This window comes from Neomonachus schauinslandi, chromosome 5 (assembly GCF_002201575.2).
Source record: "Neomonachus schauinslandi chromosome 5, ASM220157v2, whole genome shotgun sequence".
Taxonomy (NCBI): Eukaryota; Metazoa; Chordata; class Mammalia; order Carnivora; family Phocidae; genus Neomonachus; species Neomonachus schauinslandi.
Genome location: NC_058407.1, coordinates 84,629,044 through 84,640,783, shown reverse-complemented (window position 1 = coordinate 84,640,783; position 11,740 = coordinate 84,629,044). Strand labels below are relative to the sequence as shown.

Below are 11,740 nucleotides of genomic sequence, written 5' to 3'. Positions count from 1 at the left end.
AAAAAAAAAAAAAAAAAAAAAAAAAAAAAAAAAAGAAATGGGATGTGTCTCAAAGTCACTTACCCACCTCTACTTTCCTGTTTCAACTCATTGGACTGACTCAAGGTGAGTAAAAAGAAAGAAGTTTTCTAGATAATTCTGTCTTTGATTGAATGAGAAAAAAAAATTGCTCAGCATGGTTCCTGGCACAAACTAAGAACTCAATAAATATTAGTTCCCTTCTCCAATTCAGGAAGGTGGCTACCCTTATAAGACAATTGTTATTGTCAAAGGGAGGTAGAAAATGGGGAAAGTCCTCCCATAAAAGGTCTAAAAAGTAAGTAAATTTGTTTTCTCTTTTTCCCTCCTGGTTTCGTGGATGCATAGTACAAACTGGGTCACCTGGCTTGCACTGCTTTTCTATGGTCTCTCAAACAGTAAAAGCTTGACACAGGTAAAGAGAGGCTGGTGAGATTTTGGCTCCCTCTCCAACCCAATGAAACTAAGCAGAACTGGGCTGTTCTGTTGAAGGAAGAATTGCAGTGCTATGTCTGAATGCCTGTGGTCCTATTTTATAAACATATTGTGTCCCCAAAATTCATTTAAATGTCAGTTTTTGGGGACTCTGAGAAAAAAAAATATGTCCAGAGAAAAATAAGTTAAAATCTCCGAGTCAGGCTTAAAATGCCATGATGAAATAGAAAGTGTGGTGTTTAGAGCCAAACCTAAATTGATACTCCAACTTTGTAATTACTCTGGAGTCACTTATCACCATTTAACCTTTCTCAGAAATGAGGGGGGAAAGTGCCTACATTTCCCACTTTTTATCAGCATATTTTTTCTCAATATCTAGGAGAGAGGTGTGGAATAGTAACCTGTCTGGGAAAGTAGTGGAAATAATAGGGAAAATTAATGACTATATTACAAGTTATATTCTCTAGTGGAGCAACAGTGTGGAGAGGTTTTTTTCAACTGGGAGTAACTGGACAAATATCTAAGAAGGGTGATTTGGGGCAGAATTACAACCAAGAGAGGAAGAGGAACATTATAGGTTAAGAAGGACATACAAAAGGGCAGAGTATTCTAGGGACAGTTGGTTCCACACAGCTGAAGGAGCTTATGGGTGTGTTGGGAAATAAGACTAAAAACAAGGGCTGGGTTTGGTTTGCAAAGCATCTCAAATAGGAAATCAGAATTTTATTCTGTTCACTACTGGGGACCTCTGAAAGATTCTGAAGGTGGATATGATAGATATAAAACAGGAAGAAGGCTGAAAGACAGGATAATTGGCATTTAATCAATTGCAGTAAACAGGACTAGACTGGTCAGGTAATGGCCTTCAAGAGTTCTTGTTCAGTAGCCAAAAAACAAAACCAAACAAACAAACAAAACTAAGCTAAAGGGCATATACACACCATGTCAATCATTCAGAGAGATTTGCATTCATAGAATTAAGTGGTAAAAAATGACTTTCTAACATTTAAATTCTGGGGAAAGATACAGAAAGAGGTATTCATGAAAAAAATAACTTGAAATTTATGAAAGGACTGCTTATGACGTTGGGACCACCCAACTAGTGATTTTTTTCCTCACTCCACTCCACTCAGTAACTGAATAGGTACAGGCATGTTTGGAGTACATGCAAAAAAGTGGAATAACTAGGATTTACTTAGATGTACATAGATGTGGATTTTTGCATTAATGCATATGTTTATATACGCAAGTGATAATATCTTTAAATATTTATAATTTCTGTATTCTATATCATCCATTAAATTGGCATTATATATATTCATGGTCTTTATATGTAATATAAGGACTCAATCCTTATTGAATAAATTAACACATAAAATATATAGTTGATCCTCATTATTCATGGATTCAGTATTTGTGAATTTGCCTTCTCACTAAAATTTATTTGTAACCCCAAAATCAATGCTGCTCTTTTGTGGTCATTCATATGCCTGTACAGAGTGACAAAAAATCAGAATTGTCCAACACACATGGTCCCAGTTGAGGTCAGACAAAATGTGGCTCTGCCTCCTTGTTTTAGCTCTCATATTGTAAACAAGCGACCTTTTTACAGTCTATTTAGTGCCATATTTTTTTATTTTTGTGCTTTTTTTTGGATGATTTTGCTGTTTGAACAGCTCCCAAGCATAGTGTAAAGTGCTCTCCAGTGTCCCTAAGTGCAAGAAGGCTGTGATGCGCACGATGGAAAGAATATATGAGCTCCAGACACTTCCTTCAGGGATGAGCTGTACAGTGCTGTTAGTCACAAATTTAAAATTAATGGATCAACAATATATTTAAATTAGATGTCTTTAAACGAAAGCACACATGAAGCAAGGTTACAAATTGATTGGTTGATGAAAATACTGTGACCAGAGATATACCGGAACCTAACTCTGTATTTCCCCTAAGAACCATGTTCAGGTTTCGCTAATTGTTTGCAGCAACTTTATAGAACACAAGTACTGCAAATAATAAGAATCAACTGTAATTATACAGCCCTGTTAATTATCATCTATCTATGCTTATGTGTGTTTCTGTATATAAATATCTTAGATACATAAGTATGTGTTATGCAGATATGTATGAATAAGAATACATTTTCTAAACCTCAGTGAAGAACCCACTATTCTATATGAAAGAGCAAATCTAAGGAACAAATTGCTCATTTTACTAGTCTTTAAAATAGAGGCTTAATGAAATAAGTCAGTCAGAGAAAGACAAATACCATATGATTTCACTCATATGTGGAATTTAAGAAACAAAACAAATGAGCAAAGGGAAAAAACAAAGAGAGAGAGGCAAACCAAGAAACAGACTCTTAACTATAGAGAACAAACTGGTGGTTACCAGAGGGGAGGTGGGTGGGGGGAAGGGTTAAATAGGTGATGGGGATTAAGGAGTGCACTTGTGATGAGCACCGGATGTTGTATGGAAATGTTAAATCACTATGTTGTACACCTGACATTCATATTACACTGTATGTTAACTAACTGTAATTTGAATAAAAACCTAAAAAAATAAAAATTAAAAATTAGAGGCTTAATAACTTACAAAATTATAATTTCTCTTGCATTTTGACCTCAAAACTCCACTTGTAAGAATTTGTCCTACAGATATTATCACACATAAATAAAATGACATATTAAGAAAATGTTCTAATATGAAATAATTAGATACAACCTAAATGTTTATCAACATGTAACTAGCTAGATATATTATGAATAATAGGATAAACTACAACCATAAGAAAACTGAGGAAGTCATTTATTAAAATATAAAGTATATAAAGTAGCATAAAAAGGTAGAGAGCAGTATTAATGGTCTGCTGCCATTTGTGTTAAAAAAGGAAACTATTATGTATTTAATTAAAAATACATATCATATTTCTGGATCATAGTCACTGAAAACTCAAATTAGTCCTCAGAATAAGAAACTGGATGCTGGGTGGACAAGGGCTAGAGGAAGAATCTTTAAGATATGTCTTTTTGATATTTTGTACTTTCAACTACATATATTTTACATATATTCAACTGCATACATTTTCTCTTCAAAAATAAATGAACAAAATTAAAATAAAGTAGGATCGTGATGGTGGTAAGGTCAAGTATGGCTAGAGTCTGTCTGAGAGGTACTTAGAGTATGCTTTGCTCTCTTTAGCAAATCCAAACTCAACCTGCATTTCAAACCTGGTTCTCAAGATATCTCTTCCACGAAATCTTCTGGGCTCAGCCACTATAATTATAATTCATTACATTGTTTTTCTACCCATTTTGACTGTCTACTATGTGCAAGGCACTCTTCGGCACTTTGTAAAAGTATAAAGATGAATTAAACATATATTTGTCTTCCTAAATTTTATAATGTAGATACGTAAAACATATTTAAAATTTTTGTGATTTAAAATTCTTATCTCATCTAGTATGTGACTCTATGTTATTTACTTGTTTCAAATTTTCTTCATAAATCTATCTTCCCAATTAAAATATAATCCCCCTAAAGCTAGCACTGTGTGTGTGTGTGTGTGTATGTGTGTGTTTGCCTTCCTTTTGTGTCTAGCATTTACCTAGTCTTGTGCTCAGGACATCAAAGACCCTGAATGAGTATTAGTGGGTTTATTGATTGATTGAGGGCAACCTTGCAGCTTTTCTTATTTTTGAATCATATATTGTTAAAGTGAAATAAGTTCTCCTTTTTCTCCCTGAATAGGTGATCATTTCAAACCAAACAACAACGACAGTTGGAAACACTCACATGATATCGGTAGTTCCATGATGGACTCAAATCAATATTTGAAAAAGACAGCAGAAGCAATACCTCCAAAGGAAAGGGAAACTAGACGCTGCAATAGATTCAAGGTAGGAATAGTTTCATGTTTCCAAACTAAAATAAGTGGAGGTTTTTTTTTTAAACAACCAGTTTTGGAAAAGAACATTGTATTTCAAATTAGAGTTTCCAACTAAAGCATATCTTAAAATATTAACAGAATGATCTATATCTTGATTTAAATAAGTCTTTAAATCTGAAAAAGGAATTTCTTTGGTGATAATTCTGATGGCTAAGAGCTTACTAATGTTAAAAAATTTAGAAATCTTTTGATATCTTCTCTTTGCTTCTTGATGGACCAAAAGATATTTATTAATTTCATTAAAATAAGTCACTGTATAATGAGCAATACATAAAAAATCTTGGAATTGACCTATAGAGAGAGCAGATTCATTAGTTTTATGAATCACTTTGTGGTCTTGACCTATTAATTTTTTTTTCTTTTGAAGAACAGCATTTGTTATTCTAATAATTTAAATAATAGAGGCTGGTACAAAAGAGATTTATAATAACAATCAAAAACATGAACCAAACACCTAATTACTGACTTAGGAAAGCCGTTTAATTTTTTCAAATGCAGGTTAGTAAAAGTAATAATCTTATGTCTTGATTTTGTCTTACAACTGTAAGACATTAAAGGATATAGTTTGTATTGGGATTTTCATTGACAGAAAGAAGTACTCCCTGAGCACAATGTTGAAGAAACCAAGACTCAGGAAAATTGAAAAGTTTGCCTAACGTCATCCAGCTTGAAATTGAAAACCCTTAAACCCAAGTCAAAGTCTTTAAAACCCCATAGGGAATTTTTGAAGAAATAAAAAAAATTAATTATGGCTGTCTTTTACTAATATATTAAGTGTTTTCCTCAAAGTTGTAGTCTTAATTGCTGAATAAAGACCACAGGAATCAGACTCAGTTGCAATAATGTTATATAAGGTCCCTTTTAACTTTGTCCAGAGAACATGTTTGTTTTCAGAGATTAGTCTATTCTGATGAAAGATCTGAGTAATATTTAAGCAGAATAGCAGTCACAAGTAAAAGGTAATGGTGAATGCAAGTCTAAGGTAATATGGTGTGCTCGGTTCTTTCTGCTTTTAAACATTGAGGGTTACAGTGATCTCAAAGTACAATGATCACATAGTAGAGTGAGAGCAATCTGGCTGAAACAGTTAAAACTGCCAGAATGCTCCCTTGTAGCATATTTGCAAGTTAGTATGCATAAAATACGTTAATTGCAGTCTAATGATCCAGACCGGAGAGCTAGAATAACAATAGAAGCTAACATTTATTGAGCACATATTATATGCCAGACACTGTCCTAGCATTATACTTCTTAGTGGATTTGTTCCTTACCACAATTCCACCGCCAGATGCTATTATCTCTCTTTTACAGATGGAGAAAACCTAAGATACAGGGAGGGCAAATGAATCCTTCTCAGTCCCAAAGCTGGTGGTAGAGCCAAGGTCTGAACTTAGGCAGTCTGATTCCAAATCCCATGCTCTCAATTCTACTCCACACCTCTATAGTAACTGTGGGTTTCTATAATATTAGTACCATCAAAATATTCTGGTAGGTAGGGATTCAGTGATCTTCTTCATTCTGTATTTTTAAAAATTCACCTTCAGACCAAGTAATTCAGTATCAAGCAACCATAGGATTCCTAAATTTGTTTATGTGTGTGGGCACACACATTTATACATGTTGTTATTGACATGTATTGCAAACTCAGAAATGTATCAAAGTGCAAATAGATAATAGACCTCTTAAAATAACAACAGCATATGTTAATTAATTGAATGTAAATAAAATTAAATTTTAAAAATTAAATAAATAACAATAGCACAGTTTGATTTTTTTTCTTACCCCTTTCCCTCAATTTTTGGACTAAACCAACTACATCATATAAACCCTGCTGATACATTCTTCATGTTTACATTTGTCATTTCTGTGCTTCAGATTTCTTGTACCTTTATGTTGTAATAAAAATTCTTAACAAGGCAATAGTAATGCATCATCATCAAAAAACATAAATAATAAGGCAAAAGTAAAAGTCCCCCCCTTTTGCCTTCGTTGCCACTCCCCGTTCAAAAACAATCAGAATAACGACCCCTTATGTAACCATCAGTCGTATTCATATCCTGCTGGTTTCCTCTTACTCACTTTCCATATTAGCCATTAGCCATATTGGACTTTTGCTATTTATCAAAAATGCTGAGCAAACTTCTGACTTGGAGAAGTTTGTACTTGCTGATTTCCCTTCTGAATGTTTTACTTCCAGATACCTTGCTCCTTCATTTCATTCACATTTCTGTTTAAACATTACCTCATCCTTGACCACCCCATATAAAATACCCTTTCCTACTCATACCTCTTTGATCAAATTTATTTTTTTCATAGCATTTATCACCAGCTGACACTGACACACAAACACACATATGTATATGTGTGTGTGCACATGTGTGCCTTTAATGGCTTAAAAAATTAATTTATTACAGTTCTGTAATAATCTTATAGTCCTGAAGTTCAGAAGTCCCAAATGGGTCACAGTGTATTAAAATCAAGGTGTTGGCAGGGCTATGTTCCTTTCAGGAGGCTCTAGGTGACAATCCATTTCCTTGCCTTTTCCAGCTTCTGGAGGTGCCAAAGTTTGTGCCTCAAGTCTCTCTCTCATATGCAAAGCTGGTGGTCAGTCATGTAATTCTCAAACTGCATCAAGTGAACACTGACTCTTATGCTTCCCTCTTTCACATTTAAAGGACCCTTGTGATCATATTGGGTTAACCAGGATAATTCAGGATAATCTCTTTAAGGTCATCTGATTAGCAACTCTATTTGCAACCTTAATACCTCCTTGCCATTTACCTAATGATTTCATAGATAGGCAGAATAACTGCCCTCAAAGGAAGATGTCCAGGTCCTAATCTCTAAAACTTGTGAAAAAATATACTGTGTGTATCTATCTATCTATCTATCTATCTATCTATCTATCTATCTACACATACTTTGTATATTATTTTATATATTTATATATTTAATCTTGGTACATTGTATATTTCTAATAATTTATCCATTTCTATTAAGTTATCCAGTTTGTTGGCATAGTAGTCTCTAAAAAATAGTCTTTCATAGTAGTAGTTTTTCATAGTAGTCTCTAATGATCTGTTTTCTCTTTTCTTTCTCTTCTTTCTTTCTTTCTTTCTTTTTTTTTTTTTTTTTTTTGTGAGAGAGAGATTGAGAGAAAGAAAGGGTGTACCAGGCAGGGAGTGGGAAGGGCAGAAGGAGAGAATCTTAAGCAGACTCCGTGCTGAGCCCAATTTGGGACTTGATCTCACAACCCTGAGATCATGACCAGAGCCAAAATCAAGAGTCAGATCCTTAACCGACTGAGCCCAATCCTTTTTATTTCTGTGGCATCAATTATAATGTCTTTTTTAAAATTTATTTGAGTGTGCTTTTTTCTTAGTCTAAGTGTTTGTCAATTTTTTTAATTTTTCAAATAACCAACTTTTAGTTTTATTGTTTTTTTTCTATTGTTTTTCTATTTGATTTATTATTTCTGCTCTGACTTTTGTTATTTCCTTCCTTCTGCTAACTTTGGTCTTAATTTTTTTCTTTTTCTATCTCACTGGCATGTAAAGTTAGATGGTTTATTTGAGATCTTTCCTCTTTTTTTTAATGTAGGTGCTATGAGGTTCTCTCAATACTATTTTTTCTGCATTCCATAACTTTTTGTATGTTGTGTTTTCGTTTTTGTTTGTCTTGAGGTATTTTTCTAATTACTTCTTTGAATTCTTCTTTGACCCATTGTTGTTTAAGAATGTGTTGTTTAATTTTCACGTATTTGTGAATTTTCCAGTTGTCCTTTTGCTGTCGATTTCTGGTTTCATTCTATCTTGGGGAGAAAAGGTACTTGGTATGATTTCAGTCCTCCTTAATTTGTTAAGATTTATCTTGTGACCTAACATCTGATATATCTTGGAGAAAGATATGTGTAGACTTAAGTGTATTTTGCTGTTGTTAGGTAGAATGTTCTATGTATGCTGTTAGGTTCATTTGCTTTATTGTATTGTTCGAGTTCTCCATTTCTTTATTCATCTTCCATCTGGATGTTCTATCCATTATTTAAAATGAGGTATTAAAGGCTCCTACTGTATTGCCATATGTATTTTCTGTTTTGTTTTGTCAATGTTCGCTTTATATATTTAGGCACTCTGATGTTGGATACACACACATATATAATTGTTCTATCTTCCTGGTCAATTGACACTTTTATCATTATATAATATCCTTTTTTGCTTCTTGTGACTTTTTTACTTAAGTTCTATTTTGTCTGATATCAGCGCAACCATTCCTGTTCTCCTTTGGTTACCAATTGCATCAAATATCTTTTTCCATCATTTCACTTTCAGCCGCTATGTGTCCTTAAATCTAAAGTGAGTTTCTTGTAGACAGGGCATAGTTGAGTCTTATTTTTCTTTTTTTATCCATTCAACCATTTTATGTCTTTTGATGGGGGAGTTTAACCTATTTACATTTCAAGTTATTATTGATAGGGAAGATTTACTATAGCTACAGTGTTGTTTTCTGTCAGTCTTGTACAAGTATACCTCAGAGATATTTTGTTTAGTTTCAGACCACCATAAAAAGCAAATATTGCAGTAAAGGGAGTCAAATGATTTTTTTTTTTTTTGGTTTCTCAGTGAATACAAAAGTTACATTTACACTATGATGTAGTTTATTAAGTGTGCAAAAGCATTATCCCTAAAACAATGTACATACCTTAATTTTAAAAAATATTGCTAAAAAATGCTAACCATCATATGAGCTTTCAGAAATTCATAACCTTTTTGCTAGTGGAGGGTCTTACCTCAAAGTTCATGGCTGCTGACTGCTCAGGGTGGTAGTTGCTGAAGTTTGGGGCAGCTGTGGCAGTTTCTTAAAATAAGACAGCAGTGAAGTTTGCCACACCGATCAACTCTTCCTTTCACAAGCTATCTGATAGCATTTCACCCATAGTAAAATTTCTTTCAAAACTGGAGTCAATCCTCTCAACCCCTGTTGCTGCTTTAAGCTAAGTTGATATAATATTCTAAATGCTTTATTGTCATTTTAACAATCTTCATAGCATCTTCACCAGGAGTAGTAGACTGCCTCTCAAGAAACCACTTTATTTGTTTATCCATAAGAAGCAACTCCTCTTCCATTAAAGTTTTATCAGGAGATTGCAGCAATTCAGCCACATCTTCAGACTCGACTTCTAATTCCAGTTCTCTTCCTATTTCTACCACATCTGCAGTTACTTTCTTCATTCACAAGGCATCCTAACTAGAAATTCTCCTAAGCAACAGTACTATTTGAAGACGAGAAAAAAAAATAAATTTATTTCAGTAAAGCAAGTAGCATAATAATTTTACATTACGAATATTATTGAATTAAGATTAATTTAAAAACCCTCCTTGATTCTAAAAGGCAGGAAAAACATTAGATGTAGTTTTCAAGAGATAACTGAAAACAAAAAAAGATCAAATAATAAGTTGTAGTATTCGGGGCACCTGGGTCGTTAAGCATCTGCCTTCGGCTCAGGTCATGATCCCGGGGTCCTGGGATCGAGCCCCACATCGGGCTCCTGTTCCGCAGGAGGCCTTCTTCTCCCTCTTCCCTTCCCCCTGCCTGTGTTCCCTCTGTGTTCCCTCTCTCGCTGTGTCTCTCTGTCAAATAAATAAATAAAATCTTTAAAAATAATAATAATTTGTATTCATGATAATTTTGCATTTCAGTAAAACTAGATGAAACAGTGCCTCATATCATCATATTAACATGGAAAAAAAGTTTTTTAAAAAATAAGAGCTCTAAGAATAAAAATGGAAACAGTGAAGGATTAAATTCCAGCAAATATTTAATTAGTGTATACTCATCCTATTTTCTAATTTTGCCTGACTTCTTATCATCCCAGCTGCCCCCTCCCCACCTACCTTCTCTGGATCTCTCCTTTATAAGATTCTCCCCCCAACTTTTAGGTGGCTGTGGTTAACCTAAACTCTTCTTTTTCATTTTTCAGGCTAAAAGAACCACAGGGTTTTTGTTTTTGCTTCCCTCCTACCCCCGAGAGAGAAAGCACATATGCACAAGTGCAGGGGGTAGGAGGAGAGGAGAGGGAGACAGAGAGAGAATCCTAAGCAGGCTCGATCTCACGACCCTGAGATCATGACCGGAGTAGAAGTCAAGAGTAGTTCACTCAATGGACGAGCCACCCAGTCATCCTAAGAGTTTTAGCTTTGACGGTGCTGTGGCCTCACCTCAAAGCCATAAGAATGGGAAACTAATCTTACACATTTTCTTCTTCTAAGTATCAATGCCTATCCAGAGTCTGACTGCTTTTGTTTGTCCTCCCATGTCTTCCTCCAGGTGGTTTTTGGTTTCCCCTTAGACTTTATAATTGTTATTTGCTGGAGGATCAGTTTCGTGGGAACTTACTGAGCTCTTTTGGAAGTGGAAATTGTTATACATATTTAAAGATCACCCTGGCTGCAGTGTGAAAAGGGTAACAATGAGGAAAGAGAGATGCCGGTTAGAAAAGGTGGTAATCTGAGTGAAATGATGGTCATTTAAGTAGAAATATAAAGTGAGGCATGTTCAAAAGAGAGATATTTATAAGGTTAAATTTTTAACTTTGGGGAATTGATTGGATGTAACCCAGAATAGTGCAGCTTCTAGCTTGAGCAGCAGGTAGAAGGTAGTGACACAGGAAGAAGAGGTGAAAAAGGAGAAGAGAGAGATCTGGACATAGCAATCAAAAGCCTCAGTGGAGTTCTAACATAAGCACTTTGGAAAAGCAATGTAAAACTCAGCAAAAGCAATCATGGCTCAAGATACAGGTTTGGTAATCATCAGCATCTAGCTGGTAATAAAAACAATGACAATTGGTTGTGTAAAGGGTATGTGGAGTAAAAAAAAAAGAGAGTCTGAAACAAAACCCTGAAAAAAAAATTGAAAAACGAGAATAACATAAGCCGGCTCAGGATACTTGAGAGGAGTGAGGCAAAAAATAGGATTTGATTTGTGCAAATGTAAACAACTCACTTGTTTGTGAGTTATGGAAAGAGAGAGTTATGGAAAAGCGAGGGTGCAGTGGGGCAGGAGATTATTTAATGGAATAAACTTGAAAATGGATTAATTATACAACTCTTCCCAGTTGCCTCCAGACAAAACTCTCTCTTGAGCACCAAGCCTGCCATTTGTGTCTACTTGATGCATGTTTACTTTTAGGAATCTCAAACTTGACTTTTGAAAAGATGATTTCATTGTTTTTAACCGCAAGACTTCTCTTTTTCTCAACTCAAATAACAATATTAGTACATACAGTTATCCAAACTAGAAACTTAGAAAATAAACTCAGAAAACTCATTTTCCCTTATCCCCACA

At 34.5% G+C, this 11,740-nt stretch overlaps 1 protein-coding gene across 1 annotated transcript in view; it reads left to right on the top strand.

The window, feature by feature from the left end:
• Nucleotides 1-377: 377 nt before the first annotated feature.
• SLCO1B3 (solute carrier organic anion transporter family member 1B3) overlaps nt 378-11,740 on the top strand; it is a 61,989-nt gene continuing 50,626 nt past the window's right edge. The window contains exons 1-2 of the mRNA XM_044914913.1: nt 378-433; nt 4,201-4,349. Of these exons, the coding sequence (XP_044770848.1) occupies nt 4,263-4,349 (87 nt within the window). The 5' untranslated portion in view covers nt 378-433; nt 4,201-4,262. The remainder of the gene's footprint in view (nt 434-4,200; nt 4,350-11,740) is intronic.